The 27931-nt window shown below is 39.0% G+C and overlaps 2 protein-coding genes across 2 annotated transcripts; both read left to right on the forward strand.

The window, feature by feature from the left end:
- Positions 1-1341: 1341 nt before the first annotated feature.
- LOC135236727 (extracellular calcium-sensing receptor-like) lies at positions 1342-10801 on the forward strand. The gene is made up of 6 exons (XM_064303223.1): positions 1342-1765; positions 2043-2334; positions 3278-4072; positions 4177-4404; positions 9098-9221; positions 9341-10801. Exons 1-6 carry the CDS (start codon positions 1548-1550, stop codon positions 10249-10251), a joined length of 2568 nt encoding a protein of 855 aa, XP_064159293.1. The 5' UTR covers positions 1342-1547; the 3' UTR covers positions 10252-10801.
- Positions 10802-14366: 3565 nt separating this feature from the next.
- LOC135236671 (extracellular calcium-sensing receptor-like) lies at positions 14367-27922 on the forward strand. Its single transcript, XM_064303156.1, has 6 exons — positions 14367-14572; positions 14856-15147; positions 16302-17096; positions 17195-17422; positions 26584-26707; positions 26828-27922. Exons 1-6 carry the CDS (start codon positions 14367-14369, stop codon positions 27724-27726), a joined length of 2544 nt encoding a protein of 847 aa, XP_064159226.1. The 3' UTR covers positions 27727-27922.
- Positions 27923-27931: the final 9 nt, after the last annotated feature.

A 27931-nucleotide genomic window follows, 5' to 3' on the forward strand; every position in this document is an offset into this window, starting at 1 on the left:
TCTGGGTGCTCCTTGCGTATATTGGCTTTTCTCCATTGGTTTTGATGATTTACAAGAAAAAAATAATAGCCTAATAATAATTATAAATTCAAAGTAGGCTACATTATTTTTGTCTTCATGCACCAGGTGGAAAACTTGCCGTACAAAGTGCGTTGTCATATTTACACGCCTGCAGATCAGTTATTAAAATACTTGGTAGATTTGTTAATCACCGCTGAGTGTTAATTTTTGTTCGGTAGAAAGTGATTTGCGAACGATCGGTCAGCTAGCGTCACCCAGCAAGTGAACACCACAAACGGCGATGCAGTAGCTAGTAGTAGCAGGCTCATTATCTGACTGGCGAAAACCTACGACGATAACTTGCTCGGTTAACAGCAGATCTACCAGACAGTTATACGAAAATTTGCCTAGTCAAATCACCAGTAGCCTACACATCTCCGATTGATTGACCATCAGTGTAGTCAGTGTTCTTCCCCTGTGGTTCATATTGCTAACGCGTGAGCTAACCACGGACAGCCTACCTAGCTCACTGGCAAGCTGATATGCTAGCTAAGCATATTCGTTTTGCTGAGAAACATACATTGAAGATAACTGAACATAGCCTAATTGTATTTTTAATGTCATACATATAACGTGATTACATGACACAGTACAGTCACGGATGGAAATTAAACTCCGTAAACATCTGATAATATATTTTAAAACATAACGGCAGACAGTCAGCTAGCCTCGTTCAGGTTGAGGGGCTTTTCCGCACCGGACTGTCAATCAAATTGTAAAAATCACAAGACCGCTTAACTCTATGGTTTTGGCTCCAAATCGAGAAAATGGCCGCGCCCGCCATTGAGCTTCAAAACGTGTTTTAGAGACCCACGGAGAGTCAATGGGTGACGTCACAGTAGCTTTGTCAATATTTTTTACAGTCTCTGGATTTTTCTCTGGGAATAATGCAAATAAAACTACAGGATAATAACATTTTCCACAAAAGACAACAGGGGAAGGTGTAAAATAAATAAATACACAGGAACAGTTCTAATATTGATAATTCATACAACATTGTTCCTGTGAATAACATGGTTGGCAATGGAAGAAATACCATCAATAGCTATGTCTAAATAAATATACTACAGTGCTCAGTGATTAAATGAAAATGAGTGCTGTCTTTCCATCAGGGTTATAATACTGCCGTCAAATAAAAATAAAAGGCCCCACTGATTCTGAGCCATTTCTTTGTGTCAAGCACAGGCTAGACATAGGAATTTCAAAATATGTGTCAATTAGTAATACCAAATAAGCCTCAACGCCCAAACATTATTTTGGTAGACAACACTACACTTCCCTCCACATTAGATAACTAAACTTAAAAGAGTTGACAAAGTTTGCAGTGTCTTCAAATTGTGAATTACTTTTTCTGTTGCCTCGGCTGCTTTTGCAATTTTCCTCAGCCTGCTTATTCTGGGACTCAGTCATGCCCTTGGGAATCACAGAACGATGGAGAATTAAAACTGCTGTATTTAAACCTGGTACACAGCAGTGCTGGATCTGAGATGTGCAGTGGGATGGCACTGCAGATCATTCTGCTGGCACTAACAGTCCTCTGGGCTGCAGCACAGACTCCACCATGCAGAATACTGGGGAGGGCAGCCAAGCCCAGCTTCTATCAACATGGAGACATCAACATCGGTGGGGTCTTCTCCATGCACCATATTCCTTTGGACACAACTATCAAATTTGAAGCCAAACCAGAACCACTGAGATGCTCTCGGTAAGGTTAACCTGTAAGAGTTGTTTATATTGGTGGCACTTTGATGATAATGTTGTGTGTGATACCAACAATCCTAAGGGTAATATCAATAACGTGAAACATGTAAGCTATTGAATTTAGTCAATGTTACCCTACATTAGGTTTGCCTGCTTTGTAAATACATGATGAATGACTTTTCAAATAGTGCCAAATGACAGTGTAAAATATGACGTTAAAATTATTATTAACATTACAATGATAATTAAAACAAACAATCCACATAATGTGTCATTTCTAGAGTTAACTTCAGAGAATTCCGGGTGGCCCAGACGATGATCTTCGCCATTGAAGAAATAAACAACAGAACTGACCTCCTCCCAGGAGTATCTCTTGGATATAAAATATATGACACCTGTATCTCTGCAGCATTTTCTATACAATCAGCCATGGCTCTGATGAACGGTTATGAGGAAACACTGACCGACACATCATGCTCCACACCAGCAGTAGTTCAGGCCATCATTGGAGACTCAGTATCTACAAACACTATGGCAATTGCTGCAACAGTAGGATTATTTCAAATTCCAGTGGTGAGTTATTTTAGTTTTACAGTTACTGAAAACAAGTCACAATTTATTGACATTTAAAAGTTAAAGTAGCATAAGAAGAAACATTCTCTAAGTCTCCTGTCCAGGGGTTTTCTGTTGTGTGAACGGCATAGTAAAAATAGCAATAATAAAAAATATCGTATTTATGTTAAATGTTTGAGGAAAAAACATTGTTTAAAAACTCTCTGATATTACGAATTTATTTTGGTGACTGCATGCTTCCAGCAATCATGAATCAATAGTCCCTAGCAAAGTTTTCATGCATTTGATAGGTGTATTGTGGTGTATTGTGGTTGTAAAATTAATGTTCAAAACAATTTACAAAACTCAGGAAATCCCCAGATTCATTAATGTGGAAGTATTAAATCAGCAATAAAAATATAATTTTAACGTACATAACATTTAACTCGCAAATTAAAATTGAATAGCTCTTGTTACTTTTTTTTAACATAATAAAAGTTTGTTGATTACATTTGTAAATAGGTTACTGACATTGTATTTGTCACAAATGGCTTTTTTCTAATATGTTTACATTGTTAAAATGTGGTGGATATTGCAAACGGACATGCCAATGCCCAATAGAACTCTTTCTGTTTGAATATATTCCACTTGTGTAAGTTGCTCTGGATGAAGTACATTTGCCAGGTGATTGTAATATATAGGCACAAAGACATTCCAAAGAAGCATAGTTAACTTAGATTAACCTTTTTTGTTTAACAGTGTGAAAATGATGGTTGAAAAACACTATACCTTAGGGGGAAATTAAACCGATGTAAAAAAAAAATGAATTGGCATTTGTGGTGATGTACTATTATTATTATGGGATGTACTATTATAGCATACTGATGGAAACAACAGTAACTCATATTCAGAGTTTATATATAAAAAAAGTTATTATAACTTTTACCTTTTGTATTGTTTTCAGATCAGTCACTTTGCTACCTGTGCATGCTTGAGCAACAGAAAAGAATTTCCCACATTCTTCAGAACCATTCCCAGTGACTATTACCAGAGCAGGGCACTGGCTCAGCTGGTGAAGCACTTTGGCTGGACCTGGATAGGAGCAGTGAGAAGTGACAGTGACTACGGCAACAATGGGATGGCCACGTTTATAAAAGCCGCTCAACAAGAAGGAATCTGCATTGAGTATTCTGAGAAATTTTACAGAACAGAATCAGATAAATTATTGAAGGTTGTAGATGTTATCAGAAGAGGTACTGCAAAGGTAATTGTAGCATTTCTTGGTCAGGGTGAAATGAACAAGTTACTGGAGCAGCTGACGCTTCAGAATATTACAGGTCTCCAAATGGTTGGCAGTGAAGGCTGGATAACAGCAAGCAGTGCAGTAACACCAACAAGTTTCAGAATACTGGGAGGGTCTATTGGCTTTGCTGTCCCCAAAGGCAAAATAAATGGCTTTAAAGAGTTTTTGTTGAAACTTCACCCATCAAAATACCCAAATAATACTGTTGTCATAGACTTTTGGGAAAATGCGTTTCAATGCTCACTCATAAATGAAAACAATCTACCTCAAATGAATCCCTGCAAGGGATCTGAGAGCTTAACTGAACTGGAAAATGAATACACCGACGTATCAGAGCTGAGAATCTCCAGCAATGTTTACAAAGCAGTATACGCTGTTGCTAATTCTCTACATGGTTTATTGGCATGTACTCCCCATCAAGGCTGCGCAAACAGGATGAAAACACAGCCCTGGCAGGTAAATAAATGAATCCTTCTTAGCTTCAAAGCTAATAAAATCCTCATGAAAAAATCCACTTCAGTATTTATCTCAGTAAGTATTTGTCGGTTGTTTCTCTACAGGTACTTAAGGCTCTGAAAGAAGTCAATTTTACTTTGGGAACAGGAGAGAAAGTCTTCTTTGACAGTAATGGAGACCCAGTGGCCAGATATGAGGTGGTGAACTGGCAACTTGGCCCTGATAGTGAAGTAGAATTCAAAATGGTCGGCTACTATGATGCCTCTTTACCACCTGGGCAGCAGTTTGTGATGAGTCCTGTTACTATGGTTTGGGCAGGTGGGCAAAAACAGGTAAGTGTTTATGCACAACATGAAAAGGTGGTCTGATGACAGCATGCAGCTGTATACCTGTATGCAGCTATTAGCACTGATTGAGATAAATAATTAAGTATGACGGTTCAGTTCAAACAGTTCAGCAGCACACATAAAAACTACAGCAGGACAAAAAGAGAACATGTATGAGTGAAGGCTATAATGGTACTGTAGAAAGTCCAGCATAATATGTATCCAGTATTTGATGCTATATATAGAGCCCCTAATGCAGTGGTAACCAGCTCTGTTCCTGGATATCTGCCATTCAGGAGTTTTTCATTTCAACCCTAATTTGGCACACCTGAATCTACTAATTAGCAGCTCAATGTGGACATTTAGCTGTGGAATTACGTATGCTTTGTTAGGGTTGAAGTGAAAACCTACACAGTTTATCTCCAGGAACAGGGTTGGTTACCACTGCCCTAAAGGGACATGGTTGCAGAAAAAAAGAAAACACTTTTGCGAGATATCATTTTTTTTTCCCTAGTAGAAGTTTTGCATTCTCCTGAGAAAATAATATCGATAAATAACAGCACATATGTACTTCCGGGTCAATGTCACAGTGTCATTTATAACTGGAGAACAATTAACATGGAGGGGCAGCTTATGCATTTATAGGTTGAGATAGCTAGCATCTTTAGGTATCAGTGGATCAAAGATAACTGGTGCAGAGCCTGTTAGAGTGCAGACTAAAGCAATAAAATTGCATCTACGCATGCACACCTTATTTTGCTCTTTGAAAGGCAAATTGCCCAAGATGCAAAAAGTAATCATAAATGTTTATTTCAATACTGTAGTACTAAAAGAAAGGTGGAGGAGGATGTCAGGCGTATCTGCAATGAAGAAGGAGCATTGCTTCAAACGAATGCCTTCAAAAGTTATTTTGTTGAGTTTAACTATAAAAGAGGTTACTAATAGACTGGAATGCATATTCAGTACTCCTAATGTCTTAGCAGATATTGAGATAGAGAATGAAGAAGTACTGGACAAATTACATAAAGTAAAGACAAATAAGGTAGTTGGCCCTCATGGCATATACCCAAGGTACACAAAGGTTTAGGTGAGATCATATTTAAGCTACCTCAAAGGAATACAATTCAGACAATTTATAACCTGTACTTCAACAGTTAGTTATTTGGTTTCTTAGTATGTAAGGAAGACATGCAGTCTAAACATGCATTGTTGCACTTAAGAGTGATATGTGTAGGGATGGACATTCATTATTTTCTTGCAAGATGTTAAGATCAAGCCCATCATCCTGTTTCAGTCCTCTCCTTTTCTGCTATTCACACAGATTTACATTAAAGCATAGAGATGTGGCATTATTGAACAGAAACTGCCACAAGCAGAGTGTAAACTGATTTTTTTATTTATTTGAAACCATTACACCCAGAGGGCCTCAATGAAGAATTCAATCTAAGCTGTGCTCAGTTTGTCATCATTATTATGATCATTCCTGTTGTTGATCGGTCTTCATTACTGGTAAGTTTTAAATTGTCCAATGTTAAGTAACTAGCTAGCTGTACAAGTACGGTATGACAGCTATAGCCATGTATATGTTCTTTAAACAACATGAATGCAAGTTAGCTACCTAGCATGCTCACATTGATGTTTAGTTATCAATTATGGAACGGGTAATGTTACTCATAGTCGTCTATGGAAAGCACATTAGAAATGACCCTTTTAACCTTGACATAAGTAGCCAAGATACTGTGCATACTGTGTATGCTAATTTAAAAACTTAGCTTCTCTAGTTACTCTTCATAAAGGCAGAAGTTACACTAGCCTACACAATACTTCTAGCAGCAATGAAGCTAGCTACTTCTTAATGTGGTTGGATATATGACAATCACACCAAAATGTTATGGAGATACTGGCTTACCCCATTCATGACTTATTAGACAAATTTAAAGAAACCCTTCATAAAGTCACAAAAATGCATCGCAGTTCTATAGTGAACAGTTGATAACTAGCTAAATGTCAACGTGAGCTGTCTAGTTGGATAACAGACTGCATTAGTGTCATTTTAAGACCATACACATAGGCAGGTATAATTCTATTTATATCGCACCTAGTTAGTTAATGCAAGATAACTGGATAATCTAAAACTTACCACTAATTAAGAATTGTTGCTGCTCAATAATGGGAACACTTAAAAATGTAAGTCTAGCGTAGTGCTAACTTAGCAGGGAGATTTATTAAAAGTTTTGCCTCGCCAGAAGTTTATTAGGAGCAGAAGATGTTGCACACTTAACATGAAGAATCAGGGTAAATTGGTAAACGCAGAACAATGAAGTGAACCCACTGGGGCGAGATCCGAGAGAGCTTTAAAGTCATCTGACAAACTGTGACATTGCATCTAGTAGCTGAGTAGGTACAGGATTTTATGGAAGAAAACAAGTGACTCATTGTGACAAGGACATTCCTAATGTGGATTCTAACATTTCTGCAAGTTGTGGTTCGCTAGCTAACTAAATAACTATTAGGCTATGTTTGACAAGCTAGAGTCAATTAGCGAAAAACAGAGGGTTTGGCAATTCAGGGTTTCCTACAGAAATAACCACAATGACCACAGATTCTAAGACCTTAAAAACATTAATTTCTCTACACTGACCTCATGTCAACAGACAGAATTCACAAACAACTTCACACGTCCGCACAATAAAGCCCCAAACTTGAATTTTTTCCTTCTTCTTTTTTTTCTGCCCATTACATCATCACACATACTCCAGGCCCACTAACAATACATCTCCCCATTGGACATTTGGCTACACCAGCCAATCAAAACATCCCATACACACGCAAACTGAACATACATATTTCTGACCAAATAAATGTGTAACACGCTTGCCTATGGGACCTACAAGGTCAGAGATCCAATCCCACCTAAATTTCTAATTTGTTACACAAGCTTATTTGCAAACTAATAATTGCCTATTACTTCAAATAGGCATTTGGAGGCACGGGCGTGCCCATGTATGTAAGTGCGTGCACTGTGATCTAAAACCATGCAAACCAAATTCGAATGAAATAAATCTTATGTCTTTGTCTGTGGGGCTCAGAAAAAGAATCAGTGCCTAGAGAGGAATTAGTTAGGCGTGAATACATTTTAGAGTTTCAAAGTATTGTCCGAAATAATTTAATTTGGCCAGCATAAATTCCTTTTTTGAATGAACTCCAATGGTGAAATTTTCTTTTTGGCACCGGAGGCCAGCTAAACTGCAATACCGTGAGTAACCACTAAAGTTTGCAAGCTTCGTAGAGAATGGCAATCCCCGGTCCCCTGTTTGATCAGCACTCCGCCAGGCTCTGCACCAGTTATCCTCGATCCACTGAGCCAGTTAATTCTCGACACGCCTGGCGCACCAACTCCAAGAGAGAATCTGCCAGTTAACCTGACACGTCCCTTGCCAATAACTCCTCGACAGACTACGCCAGTTATATTTGATCCACTACACCAGTTGACAAATGACAGTGTCATTCAATTTTGAATGAATCACTGTCTCATAGACTACTGGTAAAGGACAGTAGTGCTGAGATACATTTAGGTTGACTAAAGCTGGCAGTATACTCAGTAAGAAGAAAGAACTTCAGGATTGAGAACCACTGGTGAACATGTCCACGAACACTGTTGTCGGTATACTGAGTGAGAACACTGCACCGTTTAAAGTCACTCCACGCAGCTGGGGCGTGAATAATTATGAGGCAGCTATTAACCGGGGCTGAAATCTCCCCCAGACCTCCGTCTCACAGCTACACCATGGATGTATAAAGAGAAGGGCTACATGAGATCACAACACAAAACAAAAAGTTTAAAGTGGCTTTAGTTTATCTAGCTATGCAAAAGAAGAAAAAAGGGGAAGGAGATGTTACGTTCACCCTCTAAATCAGAGTGGGAGGGAGAATGGAGAGTTTTGTCTGTACATTCCGCAAATGCGGAGTTTAGATGAGGGGATCCACTTTTTCTTATTTCCGAATGTGTGCTAGGCGTTTTGATGACTTTCTGAAACGAGTAGCACCATTCATCAAACATGCGGGAACTCACATAGTTCCCATCTCTACAGAAGAGAGATTGGCGTTGACTCTCCGTACATTAGTATGTGAAGTCTGCCCCCTGAACTCTCAACCGTGACGTAACCAACCATGTGATATTTGGACCAATAGCTGAGAGGGGGGGGGTCTGAGAACTAGAAAGACATTTTCTAAAAGTTCTCCCTGGAGGCCGTCGCACACTGTACCATGAGAACACACAACACGACGTCTTTTTGTTCTTCAGTTGTTCTCATTGCATATTTTTGCTCAAAAAGTTCTACTTCTTACGAAGCATACTGCCTACTTTAATGTCACAATCCTTCGCTGAATAAAGAATAAAATGTTAAGGAAATATTTGTGAGCTGGATCGAAATACTTCCTTCCTAGCTTCTGTCATCATTCCAGGAGACAGCCACGAAGGCAGTTTAACTACCCTGCAAATCCTGACAGATGCTAGTAACCCTATTGCGTACATATTAGCCAGCAAAAGGTCTATCTATCTCTCCCTCTCTCACAAAGTATTAAAAAGCCCCCTTTTGGGCTTCATATCTATATGACGTATTGCAAATAATTATTATGATCTACTTACATGTCACATTGTCCATGGGTGCTTTGAGTTGAGAGTTGAAACGCTGTACAGAAACCCAGGTCAGTGTGCAGTGAGAGCTGTCCCCCAGGCACCCGGAAGGCTGTGCAGAGAGGAAGGCCTGTCTGCTGCTATGACTGTGTGCCCTGTGCTGAGGGAGAAATCAGTAATGTCACAGGTAGTTAACTTTAACGAGTCTATAGAGTACATTTCTAAGTTGTCCTTTGTATTGTGTTGCATTGTACTGTACAGCCATAGCTGTAAGAGGGTTCTAATAATGATATTATTTCTTTACAGATTCGAATAACTGTATTCAGTGTACAGAAGAATATTGGTCTAATGCTAAAAGAGATCAATGTGTTTCAAAGGTTGTCGAATTTCTGTCATTTCACGAAATTATGGGAATCCTGCTTGTTATGTTTTCTATATTTGGAGCATGTATTACTGCATTTGTGGCTGTGCTGTTCTTTATAAAGAAGGACACGCCCATTGTGAAAGCCAACAACTCAGAGCTGAGCTTCTTGCTGCTCTTTTCATTGAAACTGTGTTTCCTTTGCTCTCTTACCTTCATCGGCCGGCCCTCTGAGTGGTCCTGTATGCTGCGCCACACTGCGTTTGGGATCACCTTTGTCCTCTGCATCTCTTGTGTTCTGGGAAAAACAATAGTGGTGTTAATGGCCTTCAGGGCTACACTTCCAGGTAGTAATGTCATGAAGTGGTTTGGGCCTCTGCAGCAGAGACTGAGTGTTCTTGCTTTCACTCACATACAGGTCCTTATTTGTGTGCTTTGGTTAACAATATCCCCTCCGTTCCCCAACAAGAACATGAAGCACTACAAAGAGAAGATCATTCTAGAATGTGATGTAGGATCAGCAGTGGGGTTCTGGGCTGTGCTGGGTTATATTGGGCTCCTCTCTGTATTGTGCTTTATTTTAGCTTTTCTAGCTCGTAAGCTGCCTGACAACTTCAATGAAGCCAAGTACATCACATTCAGCATGCTCATATTCTGTGCAGTCTGGATCACTTTTATACCAGCTTATGTCAGCTCACCTGGAAAGTTCACTGTGGCTGTGGAAATATTTGCAATTTTAGCATCTAGTTTTGGCTTGCTATTCTGTATCTTTCTTCCAAAATGTTACATAATATTATTCCGACCTGAGCAAAATACAAAAAAACATATAATGGGTAAAACAAATTTGAGTCTCTGATATACTCAAAATAATTTTGTAGGTTTCTGGACCAGAGAGTCATAATTTGTGAAATAAGAATTTTATATGTCTTACCTTACAAGGTTGCCAAGATATATAAATGATGGAGAAGAAATGATGTTCATAAACCGGTGTTCACTTGATGGCAATCCTCAAGAACTTTACAAGGCACGCTGTGGTTTAGTTGGCTGACTTATTTTGACCTTCCCTTTGGGCCTACACCTGGTTTATGCTACTTGTTCTTGTACTGAGTACTGAAAATTCAGAAACCTGCGTTCACTTGATGGCAATCCTCAAGAACTTTACCAAGCATGCTGTGGCTTAGTTGTGTGGTTTATTTTGACCTACTATTTGGACCTACACCTGGCTTATTCTATTGTGGCCAAAAATACACCTTTTTATTGTAGTCATAATATGCAGTGATATAAAAAGTTATTGTACTCAGTACTGATAATTCAAATATGTTTTTTAAACTGTATCTGTAAGTGTATTTCTTAAGTTGGGTGCATAAAACTTGTAAATCAGGCCATGCATGCATATAAATGTACGCATAATTGTGTTAAGCGAACAGGGTCCTGCATCTTCAGGGCTGGGTGTTATTTAGCAATACACATGATAATGGATGAACATATGAAGAACAAACTGTGAATTTAAATTGGTATATGACAATAAAACATATTTTAAAGGAATTTGAAAGGACTGTATAGTTCTTATGAGCTCTTTTCACACATGCAGCCTCATCTAGCAATGTTCAAGAACTTTTTGGGTTAAGTGCGAGCTGGAGTTAGCATTCCAGAAAGGATCCTCTGACAACATGTTGGTTGAACACATAGTAACATTTGCACAAATGTTCTATTTTTATGTTTGTGTTAACTAAACAGTAACATTACTGGATCAAGTACAGAAAAGTCAGCTGGCTCTGCAAAGACATTCACCATGCTGTGATTCTTACAACTACAAAAAAATAAATAAAAAATCAGAAAGTAAACAGAGCATGCACACCATACAAATGCTAGGCTTTCTAAGTAACTTGCTTACTGGTACACATTCTCTCTGTCATGTCATATAGTTATACAAAATTTTATCATGATATCATAGGTGAATATTTACATTTCTGAGAATATTAGCTATTACATTTCACTTTCAGTGTGGAGTTGGCATGTTCTCTCCATGTCTGTGCAGGTTTCCGCTGGGTTTTCTCCCACAGTCCAAAGACAGGTAGGCTAACTGGAGACTCTAAATTGTCCCTACGTATGAGTTTGCGAGTGAATGGGGAGTCAATTGTGTGTGTGTGTGCCCTGCGACTGATTGGTGGACTGTTTAGGGAGTATACACAAGAGTCGTAGCAAGATACACAATTGTATTTATGCAGGCTACTCATGCCAAAGACATCTCCGCGTCTACCAAGTTAGATAGCGATAGATATAGAGAAAAACTACTGGCGGACAGCAGTCTCCTTTGTCTATGCATAACTGTTAGAACAAAGGAAAGGTTAAAATCTAGATAAACACTAATGTAATCCCATACCAAAAGCACCGGGTAAGACTACACTTCTTTATCCTTCATCAGATTCTTCCGTTTTTTGGTTTGGAGGGGCTTCTTACAGCTGGTGACCTTGACGTGACAAGTTTTGATTTCTTACAGATGGTGACCTTGACCTATCGTATCGAACCACAAGGGTTTCTTACTAATTGTATATTATTGTCTCATATTATGCAAATTATTTTTTTTTTCAATTAGCTTATTCATTATCATAGCCAATAAATATAGATCTTTTATTTCCAAACCATTGTCGTGTTTATGAAATTTCACTAAGTTGAGCTCAGTAGGCATACATAATTCTGATTGGTTGTTGAACTCCATTGTTCAGAACAAACCTGACCAAGAGGCAGGTTTAGGTAGGTGTAGGCTCACTACAGAGGTAATGGGGCTGTATTTACTGTATTTGAGGAGGCAAACAATAGATGATTAATTATACTTGTGGTAGCTAGATAGTGAAACTAAACAGCACCAAGTAGCCATTTATCAGGCTTGCTGGTGGGGAGAATGGGGGTGTGGGGTGACGTTTGCAATCATGGACCAGGTGGGTAAGGAGGTTGCAATCACAGATGGGCGGACCTTGCGACTGCGGACCGTTATCAGGATTGTCTCATACAACGGCTCTGGAAAATTGTAATTTGGAGATGGATTTTCCATTGTGAGAAATCAGAGGACTGGCATAAGACCATGGTCATTTGCTTTGACTGTGAGAGTTGGCAGCCCTGTATTTATTACCAAATATCAAATGAATTAGCTAAGGCAGTTAGCAAGCTAGGCAGATGCTTTTTTTACACCAGCCACTAGACAAATAAATGAAAACTCTATATTTTACAGGCCTTTATGGTATTACATAGCTTGCTAAATTAAGAACAAAATTATGCTAAATATCTGGACACCCCTTTGACTGGGGCTGTTTTTCATGCTTTGCACAAGGCACCTTAATTACAGTGAAGGCAAATTAAAATTTGAATCTTAATGCTACAGCATACAATCACCTTCTAGACGATTCTGTGCTTCCAAAACAGTTTGGGGAAGGTCCTTTCCTGTTTCAGCATGACAATGCCCGTGGGCACATAGCGAGGTCTATATAAAATATTTTTGTCAAGAGTGGTGTGGAAGATATTGACTGGCCTGCACAGAGCCCTGACCTTAAACTCAATCCATCACATTTGGGATCAATTAGAATGTCAATTGCAAGCCAGGCCTAATCACCAAATCAGTATGCAAAATCACTAAAGCTCTTTGGGCTGAATGGAAGCAAATCCCTGCAGCAATGCTCCCATCATCTAGTATAAAGCCTTCCCTGAAAAGTGGAGGTTGTTATAGTAGCAAAGGGTGGACCAACTGGATGGTTGGATGAGATGTTGGATGTTAGGTGTCCACACACTTTTGGCCATGCCATGTATGTATTACGGGCCTTTCTGTTATTGCATAGCTTGCTAAAATATGGTGCTAGCATGGAGAAACAACTTCTTATGTTAATAGCAAAATATAGCAAAACTATAAATGGCAAACTACAAATCTCAAGCTGTGGACAGACAAAAATATGAATCACTTTGTTGGTGTTGGCACTATTTTCCATGCATAATAGGAAAAACACTCCACATAAGCATGCACTAACCAAAATTAAGGTACCTACTGCCACTAAGGGGGAAAGTAGCTCATAACCAGTAAGCAGCAATGTTATCTGCAAGTACAGTGTACCTCAGGAATGGCTGGAATGTGCATCCCATGCAGCAGGCAACTGGTCTCGAGCTGGAGCATGGTAGACACAAAATGATATTTAATTAAAACTGTATTCATGCCAAATATAAATGTTCAAACTTAAACATCTTTGATTTGTCATTTGCAATAAAGATAACCATTTAAACTGATTATTGTCGATTGAGAAATGGCTAACTTTATGCAAGCTAGATATGATTTGATTTCTATGAAAGGCAGACTATCAACTAACCCATTTGTGCATCACTACTGCTTACACATTCATCTGGTGACATTGGTCTGGGGAGGGTGTAGACTACCACATGCCTCCTCCGATACATGTGGAGTCACCAGCCGCTTCTTTTCACCTGACAGCGAGGAGTTTCACTGGGAGAGCGTAACATGTGCGGAGGTTCACGCTATCTCCCCCAGATCCCCTCCCTGCTGAACAGGCGGCCCGACCAACCAATAGGAGTCACTAATGCAACGATCAGGACTCATACCCTCACCGGCTTCCCACCTGCGAACACTGGCAATTGTGTTTGTAGGAACGTCTGACCAAGCCGGAAGTACAGCTGCTGAGAATTGAACCCTGGTCTCTGCGGACACAAGCATATCTAAATATGTGTCCATTTGTAATGCAAAATAAGCCTCAAAACCCAAACATCATTTTGAAAGACTACACTTGTTGATCGCAGTGCCTTCACGTGTGAATTACTTTTATGTTGCGTCAGTTGCTTTTACAAATTGCTTCACCTCAGTCTGCTTACCCTGGGACTCAGACATTCCTTTGAGAGTCACAGATCGATGGAGAATTAAAACTGCTGTATTTAAACCTCGTACACAGCAGTGCTGGATCTGAGATGTGCAGTGGGATGGCGCTGCAGATCATTCTGCTGGCACTAACAGTCCTCTGGGCTGCAGCACAGACCCCACCATGCAGAATACTGGGGAGGGCAGCCAAGCCCAGCTTCTATCAACATGGAGACATCAACATTGGCGGAGTCTTCGCCATGCTACAACTTCCTTTGGGCATAACCATCAAATTTGACGCCAAACCAGAACTGCTGAGATGCTCCCGGTGAGGTTAACCTGCAACAGGTGTTTGTATTGGTGAAAATCTGATGATATTGTTTTTTGTGACTAAACAATCATAAGACTAATATCAATAACGTGAAAAATGAAAGCTATAGAATTGACTTTAGACATGTTACCCTGTATTAGGTTTGCCTTCTGGGTAAATACATGATGAATGACTTTTCAAAGAGTGTCAAATGACAATGAAAAATATGATGTTAAAATAGTTGTTATTAGTACTAAAAAGCTCATTAAAACAAACTATCAATACAATATGTAATTTCTAGAGTTATCTTCAGAGAATTCCGGGTGGCCCAAACTATGATCTTCGCCATTGAAGAAATAAACAACAGAACTGACATCCTCCCAGGTGTATCTCTTGGATATAAAATATATGACACCTGTTTCTCTGCAGCATTTTCTATACAATCAGCCATGGCTCTGATGAACGGTTATGAGGAAACACTGACCGACACATCATGCTCCACACCAGCCGTAGTGCATGCCATCATTGGAGAATCAGGATCTACAAACACTATGGCAATTGCTGCAACAGTAGGATTATTTCAAATTCCAGTGGTAAGTTATTTTAGTCTTACAATAACTGCAAAAGAAGTAGCCATTCATTGATATTTAAAAGCTGAAGTAGCATAAAAAGAAACATTTTCTGTATCTCCTCTGTTGTGTGAATGTTAGGGAAAAAATAGCAATAATGGAAAATATTTATGTTCAATGTTTGGGGGAAAACATTTTTAAAAAGCCCTCTAAAATTACAAATTTATTTTGGTAAATAAATGTTTTCAGCAATCACAAATGAATAGACCCTAGTAAAGTATTCATGTTTCTGATAGGTGCATTTTGGTGTATTGTGGTTGAAAAATGAATGTTCAAAACAATTTACTAAACCTTACTGACAACAATAGCATAATTTATAAAAACCACAGATTCATTAATGTGGAAGTATTAAATCTGCAGTAAAAATGTGATTGTAATTTTAATTTACATAACATTTAACCTGAAAATGAAAATAGCATTTGTCACTTTTTTAACATACTGTTTCTGCAGACATGTGATTATATTTGTGAAATAGATTACTGACATTGTATGTGTCAGAAATGGCATTTTTTCTAAAATGTTTACATTCTTAAAATATGGTGGATATTGCTAACTGACATGCAACTTAGACATTATACCAAACAAAACTCTTTCTTTTTGAATATATTCCACTTGTGTAAGTTGCTCTGGATAAAAAAACATTTACTAGTTGGCTGTAATATATTGGCACAAAGACATTCCAAAGACGTATAGTAAACATAGATTCACCTGTTTTGCTTAATAGTGAGAAAATTAGTGAAAACCACTATATCTGTAGGAAGAAATTAAACTGAGATGCAAAAAAAATGGACTTGGCATTGTGGAGATGTACTATTACAGCATACTGATGGAGGCAACCGTAACTCATATTTAGACATGAAAATCCATACTCAAATGTTATAATCAAAAATCAATATCTGACTTTTCCAAAGAAGCAACATTCTGTGCATGTGACAAAGTTTTTGTTTGGTTCAACCACATACAGTCACACATACGTACACACATACGCACACACACACGTGCACACACACACACACACACACACAATATATTTTCCTCATGATCTACAAAATGGCTATACTATTGAATCATTGTCTATACAAAGTTCTGATGAAGTTGTCCTTTTGTGTTGTTTGCAGATCAGTCACTTTGCTACATGTGCATGTCTGAGCAACAGAAAAGAATATCCCACATTCTTCAGAACCATTCCCAGTGACTATTACCAGAGCAGAGCACTGGCTCAGCTGGTGAAGCACTTTGGCTGGACCTGGATTGGAGCAGTGAGAAGTGACAGTGACTATGGCAACAATGGGATGGCCACATTTATAAAAGCTGCTCAACAGGAAGGGATCTGCATTGAGTATTCTGAGAAATTTTACAGAACAGAATCAGAGAAATTACTGAAGGTTGTAGATGTTATCAAAAGAGGTACTGCAAAGGTAATTGTAGCATTTCTTGGTCAGGGTGAAATGATCGAGTTACTGGAGCAGCTGACGCTTCAGAATATTACAGGTCTCCAAATGGTTGGCAGTGAAGGCTGGATAACAGGAAGCAAACTAGTAACACCAACAAGTTTCAGAATACTGGGAGGGTCTATTGGCTTTGCTGTCCCCAAAGGCAAAATAAATGGCTTTAAAGAGTTTTTGTTGAAACTTCACCCATCAAAATACCCAAATAATACTGTTGTCATAGACTTTTGGGAAAATGTGTTTCAATGTGCCTTCACAAATGAAAACAATCTATTTCACATAAATCCGTGCACAGGGTTTGAGAGCTTAACTGAAGTGAGAAACGAATACACTGATGTATCAGAGCTGAGAACCTCCATCAACGTTTACAAAGCAGTTTATGCTGTTGCTTACTCTCTACATGGCCTGCTGGCATGTACACCCCATCAAGGCTGTACAAACAGTGTGAAAACACAGCCCTGGCAGGTACATAAATGAACCATTCTTACAAAGCTAATCAAATCCTCATTATGAATAAATTCACTCATGTATTTATCTCAGCTTAAATCTTTGTTCCCCAACAGGTACTTAAGGCTCTGAAAGAAGTTAATTTCACTTTGGGAACTGGAGAGGAAGTCTCTTTTGACAGTAATGGAGATCCGGCAGCCAGATATGAGGTGGTGAACTGGCAACTTGGCCCTGATGGTGCAGTAAAGTTCAGAGTGGTCGGCAACTATGATGCCTCTTTACCACCTGGGCAGCAGTTTGTGATGAGCCCTGTTCCAATGGTTTGGGCAGGTGGGCAAAAACAGGTAAGTGTTTATGTGCAACATGAAAATGTGGTCTGATGACAGCACATGTATGCAGCTGTATACCTGTGTGCAGCTATTAGCACTGATTGAGAAAAATAATTAAATAAGACAGTTCAGTTCAAATAGTGCAGCGGCATACGTAAATAGAACTAGCATCAGGACAAAAATGGAAAATGTATGAGAGAAGACTAATATTACTGTAGAAAGTCCAGAATTAGCAAACATGTGTGACAGTAATCTGTTTCCAGCATTTGATATTTAGGGGTCCAAGCAGCGAAGCTGGTGGAACCCTATTGTATCTGTTAGGATTATTATTATTAGGGGTCCAAGCAGCGAAGCTGGTGGAACCCTATTGTATCTGTTAGGACTATTAGGGGTCCAAGCAGCGAAGCTGGTGGAACCCTATTGTATCTGTTAGGATTATTATTATTATTATTATTATTATTATTATTATTATTATTATTATTATTATTATTATTATTTTTCTCTGCTAAAAGTGTCTGAGGCTCAGCAACCATAAGTCCTAGAGCAACCAAATTTGGTAGGTGGGTTCCTATGGGCCCCCACTACTCAGGAACTACAAATCACCTATGTCAGCCAGATGGTGGCGCTATAACAAAGGGTCGTGCGTAAAAGGCCATAACTCCCACACCGTAAGTCAGATCAACACAACACTTCATCGACCTATGCATCTGAACGTGCTCAACAACTTTGCTATTGGGGCCACCTATGTCCGCCATATTGTTTGCCTGCCATTTTGACTTTTTAGTTGGGGCGTGGAACCTTTCTCCACTAAAATGTCTGAGGCTCAGCAACCATAAGTTGTAGACCAACCAAATTTGGTAGGTGGGTTCCTATGTCCCCCCACTACTCAGGCACTACAAATAACCCATGTCGGCCAGATGGTGGCACTATAACAAAGGGTCATGTTTAAAAGGTCATAACTCCCACACCGTAAGTCAGATCAACACAAACTTAATTGACCAATGCATCTGAATATGCTCTACAACTTTGCTATTGGGTCCACATATGTCCACCATATTGTTTGCCCGCCATTTGGACTTTTTGTATTAGTTGGGGTGCGGAAGAGCTGTAGCTCCACATCTAAAGTGTTACGACATCTAGTAAACTTCTTTACGGCAAGTGGTTAGAAGACATCTATGGCGACGCAAGTAATCCGACACCGTAGGGTCTAGTTTTTATCAGGGGAGGGTCTGAACGTCGAGGAAGCACTGGAAGACAGTGCCAGCCAGAGTGCATGCTAGGCTACCAAAAGTTTGTTAGTAAAAGTTTTTTGAGAGGATGAATAATTACCTTTCTTGAGCATGGATCCATTTAAAGACAGTTTTGGGTGAGTTCGTTTAGTCTTTGAATCTGTCATTATGCTGAGAAATGGCTAAACCATTTTATTGATAGTATTTGAGTTTCTGTGCAAATGCGCGAAAACACGCTGGTATAATAAAACAATGACGGTAATACATATATAGTCCGCTTCGTTCCATTGCTACCATAACATAACACACTATCTTGTGTCTACAGCTACAGTTTCTTGCTGCAATTACTAATATTGAATATAAACAAAAGACACAATTTATGCTGTACTCTGCCAATGTCTAAATTGGGATGGCAGGTATGCCATCCCGCCAAGTTACGCCTTGGCAGGGGCATGCCCCATACCTATACAGCACCGAGAGTTTGGCACTTTTCAGGGTTCCCCACAGAAACAACCACAACAGCCACAGACACTCAGCCCTTAAAAACATTAAATTCTGTACATTCTGACCCCATTTCAACAGACAGATTTCATAAACAACTTCACATGTCCACACAATAAAGCCCCAAACTAAGGGGATTTTGCGTTTTCTCCTTCTTCTTCTTCTCTTTCTTCTTCTTCTTCTTCTCATTCTTATTTTTCCTGCCGCCTATCCCACGAACAACATGTCTCCCCATTGGACATTTTACCGACACCAGCCAAATCTTCACCTACACGACCCAATCAAAAACTCGCCTACACACGCAAAATACCCATACCTTTTTACTCTGAAACATTTTCACCTTAAACAGCTTGCCTGCCTGTGGCCTAGTGGGCAAGGTTACAGTCTTGGGAACATGGGGTCGTAGGTTCAAGCCCAGCTAGGAACGTTTCTTTAACCTGTTTTTACCCTCACTAATAATTGTCTACTACTTCTCAATTATTGCTTTTGCACCATATCTACCCGCCGTTCACCGAACGTATACCGAACTGAACTGCATTATGACGTACCGTCTGCACGTTCAGTTATTAACCGGCTACAATATTGCAAAGCCATATGGATTCAACGGGAGCTCTTCTGTGCTTACTGGCCTGTGTTCTTCTTTAAAACCACGGACAGGTTTGCTAATGATATTTCACGCATTGCATAGCTATGTCACGGTGCTGCACTAACAAAGTCACAGACTGGTAAACCTCCGGTTGAAGGATTGAATCCCGCCTTGCCCTCAGGCAGATAGTTTCCTCTTTTACACTAACGTTTTCTTACGCTTATATTTGCTTTACCAAAACTCACTCACGGCCACCCATATGCATTTCATGGCGGCAAATGTATTCCTTTTATTAAAAAGTTACACCAGTTCACTACTGTGCCATTTCTACTAACTATATTTCTTCACTTGGCTACCGTACAAAACTTATCAGCAAACGCCACGTTTCTACATTCATGTTACCTCGCCCTGTTCTCTATCTAGCCACATACAAACAATTACTACGTATGTACGTTCTTCAACTCCGCATTAAAACATTACATTTAAAATCATGACTCACTCATAATTATAACTACTACTGAACATGACAAAAGCACATCAGTGCAATAGATTATCAGCATATCAGCATATCAGATATCAAAATGACGCCAAGTTACGGTATTACAAACAATATAGGCTATCTCGCCTCACCAGAATTACATAAGATGTATTCCAAAGCAATGCTACCCAATATTTCCTCAATTCTTTCAAGTCACTTGGCCCTGTGTGTATAAGCATGCAGTACATGGACAGGCCAAACATATGTGTGGATGGCTTTCTCAAAGTCAAGATTGATTGAATAGGCGTCTATATGTCCTATTGGTATGTATGTATTTTTCTGCCCAGCCTTTCTGTTGCGTGAATGATTGTATGTTTCTTGGTATAAATGTCTGTTCGTAAATGTGAATGTAACATGCTGCGAGAGAAATGTCCCCATGGGGATAAAGAAGTTCTCTATGTATGTATGTATGTACAATATGTATTTTACATGCAGTATGTATTGTACGTAGCAAATATACAATCACTTGTACATTTACTGAAATTCAGTTCAGAAGCAAGTGTAAACATATGTTTTCCGGAGAAATATGCTTCCTGTAGTTACTGACCAGCAGTTTTTTACATGAATTTCAATGTGTTCCATGAGGCAATTCGAAATATTTGACACTTTGATCTGACACAAAGTTTGCATGACATTGTAAAATGGTAAGATTACAAAACACAGGGCCAAGTGGCTTGAAAGAATTGAGGAAATATTGGGTAGCATTGCTTTGGAATACATCTTATGTAATTTCGGTGAGGCAAGATAGCCTATATTGTTTGTAGTACCGTAACTTGGCGTCGTTTTGATATCGATACTTTTAATCGCAGGCCTGGATTTTGGCAGTCTGAATGAATGAGTTATAGACGGGGTATGTCTTGTATGTGTGAGTAACTTGGCATTTTTGTATGTTGAAAACGTGTTTTTTATGAGATAAATAATACGGTACTCGCAGGAAGCAGGTAGCAGGGATCGCGAGTTGATATTTCGTTTTTTGCTACTAAAAGTTTGTTAGTAAAAGCTTTGAGAGGATGAATCATTACTTTTCTTTGGCATGGATCCATTTGAAGACAATAGCGGGTGAGTTCGTTTAGTCTTTTAATCCGCCATTATGCTGAGAGAAATCGTATTCCATAGCAACAAGATAAACCTGACATTAGCCCTAAAATATGCCAATACAACAGTGAAAACGCTGCTCACTGAATAACGAAATAAACGATACAAAGTTTTTAACAATTATACCATGGCATTCTACAGTCAATATCTGGGACTAACCATAGAATAAATATACTACTTTACCATTGGTTTTACGCGGAGAGATGTCCCTTTTGAGACAGAGTGATCATATATTGTCTTGGACAATCCTTTTGTGAAATATACGCGCATTTGTGATGCCTGGGTAGGCTACCTTCAAATATAGTTGTGCGTAATACCACACCTGTTGTTTATGGCGTTGTCGCCCTTTTTAGTACAATTTGGCTTGATTGACAATTCATTTATTCAGTAGGTGAGAGTGTAAGCTTTCTAACGATGTATAACATGTCTGATTTTGCTTTTGGAATAGCGTTTTGTAGGTCAGCGTAACCAAAATTTTTCTTATCTGCCAATGTCTAAATTAATACTAGGCTACTCTGCGCACAGCACGCAGGTCGCGAGTTGATATTTCGTCTTTTGTTTCGTTTTTTCTCAATGTCATATTTATTATTTGAAATGTGTATGTATGTGTTATTATTCTATCTGTTTCTGAGGCGCTCTGAAATGTGCATTCTCTGCTAAGATGAGCAAAGGATTGGGATATGTGTCTGATGCCTATTTTAGTTGCGGCACGGAAGCCAGACCATCTAAATGCTGTTTTATACTTTTGTGTAGTCTGCATTTCCGTTGTGTGCGGCACTCGCGAAGGGCCAGATCATTTATACATGTGCAGCATATAGCACAGGTTGCGCAGGCAACGTAATTAGATTTTGTTACTGACCGTTATAGTTCAAAAGACAACACCTTCATTCATATTTACAAACCTACTAAATACTGCAACAATGACCACAAAAATGCTCAGCCAGATGTAACTTGTTGCAAGAAGACATTCACCTGACAAAAGCGCTTTTAGTCGCATATTTAACGTTTCCAGTGACCTCATGTCAGCAGTCAACCAATCATCTTCTTTACGGTGTATGCGGGCACTGGTTACTAACTACACGCTTTTAATTTCTTGAAGAGGTATGCGTCTTCAACGTGGCTGTGGTCTGCAACCGTCGCACATGCCGCACATTGCGCACAACCCCTACACAGACCCTTTTTTACGTGTACTATGCAGAAGTATAAAACAGCCTTTAGTGTTATGATAAAGGCCTTTACGCCTAGCGGCTAGGAGACATCCATGGCGATGCAGTAGATATGCTGGGTGAAGGTATATGATCATGAGGACAAAACCATTTAAAAATTGCTCCATAGGGGGCGCAATTGTGCCAATGCTTGGACCCCTCCCAACACCGCTTGCGGCTTTAATCTATATATGGAGCCCCTAAAGCAGAGGCAACCAACCCTGTTCCTGGAGATCTACCATCCTGTAGTTTTTCATTTCAACCCTATTTGGCACACGTGACTCTATTAATTAGCAACTCAATGCAGATATTTAGCTGTTGAATGACTTTAAGTTTGGAGTGAAAACCTACACAACAGTAGATCACCAGGAATAGGGTTGGTTACCACTGCCCTAAAGAGACGTTGTTGAGGGAAAAAAATGCTTTTGTGTGATATCACAAATCTTTCTGTTCCCTTGTAAAATTTTTCATTCACCCAAGAAAATAATATCTATAAATAACAGCACGTTTGTTCTTCCGGGTCATTGGCACAGTGTCATTTACTGGGGAACAATTAACATGGAGGAGCAGCTGATACATGTATAGGTATAGTTATCCAGCAACCTTTGGTACCAGTGGATCAAGGATAACTGGCGCAGAGCCTGTCGGAGTGCAGACCAAAGCAGTAACATAGCATCTGCATAAGCGCACCTCATTTTGTTCCTAATAAACTTCCCGTGAGATGACACTATTAAATATCTGCTAAGTTAGCCTAAGATGAAAAAATGTAAGATATTGCTCATAATTGAGCAGCAGTGATACTTAATTAGTTGTAAGAATCAAATGATCTTACATTATCTATCTTACATTATTATCTTCCATTAACTAACTTGCTTCTGTATGAATCGGATGATAGCTAGCTATCCGTGTGTATGTTCATAAAAATGACACAAAAGCAATCTAACGTTATCCAACCAACTCGTGTTGATGTTTATCTAGTTATCAACTGTACACTATAGAAGTGAGCATGCATTTTTGTGACTTTATAAAGGGGTTCTTTGAGTATGTCTAATTTATCTATCAAATTTACAGCAAACTCATTAAGTACTGAAAAGGGCAAGCTAATAGCTTCCAAACGTTTTGGTGTGGTAGGCTGTGGAAATCATTGCCAGCAGCTACTCACTGCCATATATCCAACCGCATTAGACATTCTCATAAGTTCTCGAGAATAATAATATTTTCCAACAAATGACGAAACTCATCAATAACGTTTTGCCGGGTGCAGTGTCTTTTACTGCTACCACAAAGTGAATGTGTAAGGTGATGATGGGACAAAACCTTAGGTTACGCGGGGCTATAGAACACTATTCCATTGGTAAAATAAGACATGTTATACATTGTTAGAAAGATAATACTCTCACCTACTGGATAAATTAATTGTCAATCAAGCCAGATTGAACTAAAAACAACACCATAAACAACATGTGTGGTATTACGAACAGCTATTTTGGAAGGTACGCAGGAATCACAAATGAGCATACATTACACAAACGGATTGTCCAAGGCCATATATGATCACTCAGTCTCGAAAGGGACATCTTTACGAGTAAAATCAATGGTAAGGTTTTATATTTATTCCATATTTAGTCCCAGATATTAACAGTAGAATATCAGCAGACATTATATTTTCGGCCATGTATAAAAGAAATGAGCCTCATTCACAAAGCATGTATACGATCACGTTTGATCATAAACTGTATGTAAGAATGTTTTCACGAAAATGTTGACATTCATCATTTTTTCTTATCAGTACTTGTTCATGGCCGTTTCCTTATGCTATTACAGTTAGCATTCCTCATCTCATACACCAGAAATATGCACAAAAAAAAATCTGCATGTGTCATGAATTCCATTTTGGTTTTTCTTCTAAGCAGTACAAGGTGTAAATTACTCAATATGTCATTACGTAGCGTTGATAAATGTACCTCATCACTGAAAAACTCTGCTGGTCAATTAATCTTTATGGGACTGTGTTTTTTTATCATGGAATACAAGAAATTGCAAATTCACCAAAAAAAAGGAGCATTCACATTTGAAAGCAGTTAGTAGCTATATAGCCTACAATTAAAAGTCGAATGCCAATACACTGTCTATATCTGCAAAGAACTGTGAGGGTAGCCTGTAAATAATAAATAAATAAATAAAAAGCAAAAATGACATGAAATCGGTTGATAAATTATTCGTATGCATTATTTTATATTCATGAAGTCATCATCTTTGTAATTGACATGTTTATCATCTTCATCATCGCTTTACCTTAATCAGCAGCATAGCAATTTAAGAGCAAATAAAAAATATAAAGCTATTCTCATTATTTATTTATCCTGGCTTATTTATTTTTCAGATGTGATTACTCTTTGTCATCACCAGCACCATCATGTCAAGACAGAAATGCTACAAATATGAAAATTTTTTCATAATAGTACGCTATTTGTGGATATATCAAAATTACAATGTGGTCAATATGATAATATACTGGAATCAACATAATAGCATCTTAATTTAAGAGCCAGCTTTGTTACTTATTTATTAGTTATTTATTCATCATGATTCATCACCATACACAATGGATGCAATAACTTTATGGTAGGTACATTATTATTAGTAATATTAATTAGTAATTAGTAATAGTGTTAAAATTTCAATATAATGAAACAATAATGACGGTGGATTCATGTAATCTTAGGTCATGATTAATACTTAACGTATTCTGATACAGCGGTTCTATGCAGGCAACTCTCTCCGTTCAGCTTTTTTCAGCATCGATCGTAGCCTCATACACGTTCATGAACGGGTGTGCCCAAGTATGCAGGTGCGTGCACTGTGATGTAAAACCACGTGGACCAAATTGGAATGAAATAAATCTTATATCTTTGTGTGTGGCGCTCAGAAAAATAATTGGTGCCTCGAGAGGAATTCGTTCGGTGTGGAGACATTTTAGAGTTTCAAAGTATTGTCCAAAATAATTTACTTTGGCCAGAATAAATTCCAAGTTTTGAATGAAGTTCAATGGGGAAATTTTCTTTTTGGCACCAGGGGCTTACTAAACTGCAATACCGTGAGTAACCACTAAAGTTTGCAAGCTTCACAGAGAATGGCAATGCCCCGGTCCCCTGTTTGATCAGCACTCCGCCAGGCTCTGCGCCAGTTATCCTCAATTCACTGAGCCAGTTAATTGTCGACATGCCCTGCGCACCAACTCCAAGAGAGAATCTGCCAGTTAACCTGACACGCCCCTCGCCAATAACTCGACAGACTACACTAGTTAAATGTGATCCACTGCACCAGTTGACAAATTACAGGCAGTGCGCTGTTCTCAACATAATTTTGAATGAATCGGCACCTCATAGACGACTGGTACATTGACAGGAGTGCTGTGATGCATTTAGGTTGGCTAAGTGTCACAATCATCAGCTGAATCATGAATAGAACATATAGCAAATTTTTGAGTGCTGGATTGAAATAACAACTCTTCCTTCCTAGCTTCTGTCATCATTCCAGGAGATAGCCACGAAGGCAGTTCATCTACCCTGCAAATCCTGACAGAAGCTAGGGAACCATTTATTTACAATTGTGTACATATTAGCCTGCAAAAGCTGTATCTATCTCTTTCCCTCTCTCACTAGCTTGTTAGCTAGCAAGAGATCGATCGCTAGCAAGCAAGACATAGAGTTAGCTAGCTAATACATACAAAGCATTTACTTACTGCTGTGTGTGACAGAGGAATGATTGTAGGCTACATTGAAAATAGTCTAGCTAAAATATTCATTTTTAAAGTTAAGTTCAAAGCAAAACAAAAGTAACTGCTCCTCCATGTTTACTGTTCCCCAGGAAATGACACAATGACAGTTCTCACAAAAGTATTAAAAAGTCCCCTTTATGGGCCACATATCTATATGATAAAGTAGTGCAAATAATTATCACGATCTACGTACAAATCACATTGTCCATGGGTGCTTTGAGAGTTGAAACATGTTGCACAGAAACCCAGGTCAGTGTGCAGTGAGAGCTGTCCCCCAGGCACCCGGAAGGCTGTGCAGAGAGGAAGGCCGATCTGCTGTTATGACTGTGTGCCCTGTGCTGAACAAGAAATCAGCAATTCCACAGGTAGAGTCAATTCTAACCAGTCTATGGAGAACATTCCCTAGTTGCACGTTTTATTGTGCTCAGTTTACTGTACAGCCACAGCTGTATGAGTGTTCTAATAACAATATTATTTCTTTACAGATTCTAACAACTGTATTCAGTGTACAGAAGAATACTGGTCTAATGCTAAAAGAGATCAATGTGTTTCAAAAGCTGTCGAATTTCTGTCATTTCACGAAATTTTGGGAATCGTGCTTGCTATTTTTTCTATATTTGGAGCATGTATTACTGCATTTGTGGCTGTGCTGTTCTTTATAAAGAAGGACACACCCATTGTGAAAGCCAACAACTCAGAGCTGAGCTTCCTGCTGCTCTTTTCATTGAAACTGTGTTTCCTTTGCTCTCTTACCTTCATCGGCCGGCCCTCTGAGTGGTCCTGTATGCTGCGCCACACTGCGTTTGGGATCACCTTTGTCCTCTGCATCTCCTGTGTTCTGGGGAAAACAATAGTGGTGTTAATGGCCTTCAGGGCTACACTTCCAGGCAGTAATGTGATGAAGTGGTTTGGGCCTCTGCAGCAGAGACTGAGTGTTCTTGCTTTCACTCTCATACAGGTCCTTATTTGTGTGCTTTGGTTAACAATATCCCCTCCTTTTCCCAACAAGAACATGAAGCACTACAAAGAAAAGATCATTCTAGAATGTGATGTAGGATCAGCAGTGGGGTTCTGGGCTGTACTGGGTTATATTGGGCTCCTCTCTGTATTGTGCTTTGTTTTAGCTTTTCTGGCTCGTAAGTTGCCTGACAACTTCAATGAAGCCAAATTCATCACATTCAGCATGCTCATATTCTGTGCAGTCTGGATCACCTTTATACCAGCTTATGTCAGTTCACCTGGAAAATTCACTGTAGCTGTGGAGATATTTGCAATTTTAGCATCTAGTTTTGGCTTGCTGTTCTGTATCTTTCTTCCAAAATGTTATATAATATTATTCAGACCAGAGCAAAATACAAGAAAACACGTAATGGCTAAAACATAAGTGAAATCTCAGTGAATGCCCTAATTGCTTTATCCATAAGATAATTTTTTTTTTAGGATACGGGACCGCAGAGCCATAGTATGTGAAATAAAAACGTAATGATGTCTTCCCTTACATAAGGTTCACAAAATATATAAATGGAAGAAATTATGTTCATTAACCTGTGTTCCCTTAATAGCAAACCTCATAAACTTCATAAACACAA

The sequence above is a fragment of the Anguilla rostrata genome, chromosome 12 (genome assembly GCF_018555375.3).
Source record: "Anguilla rostrata isolate EN2019 chromosome 12, ASM1855537v3, whole genome shotgun sequence".
Lineage (NCBI taxonomy): Eukaryota > Metazoa > Chordata > Actinopteri > Anguilliformes > Anguillidae > Anguilla > Anguilla rostrata.

What these genes read in the sequence shown, in the direction of transcription:
- LOC135236727 (XM_064303223.1), top strand. Translation starts at nt 1,548, where the DNA reads ATGTGCAGTGGGATGGCACTGCAGATCATTCTGCTGGCACTAACAGTC. An exon ending in GAACCACTGAGATGCTCTCG is followed by an intron (nt 1,766 to 2,042) that starts GTAAGGTTAACC and finishes TGTCATTTCTAG; the next exon opens with AGTTAACTTCAGAGAATTCC. An exon ending in TGAAAACACAGCCCTGGCAG is followed by an intron (nt 4,073 to 4,176) that starts GTAAATAAATGA and finishes GTTTCTCTACAG; the next exon opens with GTACTTAAGGCTCTGAAAGA.
- LOC135236671 (XM_064303156.1), top strand. Translation starts at nt 14,367, where the DNA reads ATGGCGCTGCAGATCATTCTGCTGGCACTAACAGTCCTCTGGGCTGCA. An exon ending in GATTATTTCAAATTCCAGTG is followed by an intron (nt 15,148 to 16,301) that starts GTAAGTTATTTT and finishes TGTTGTTTGCAG; the next exon opens with ATCAGTCACTTTGCTACATG. An exon ending in TGAAAACACAGCCCTGGCAG is followed by an intron (nt 17,097 to 17,194) that starts GTACATAAATGA and finishes GTTCCCCAACAG; the next exon opens with GTACTTAAGGCTCTGAAAGA.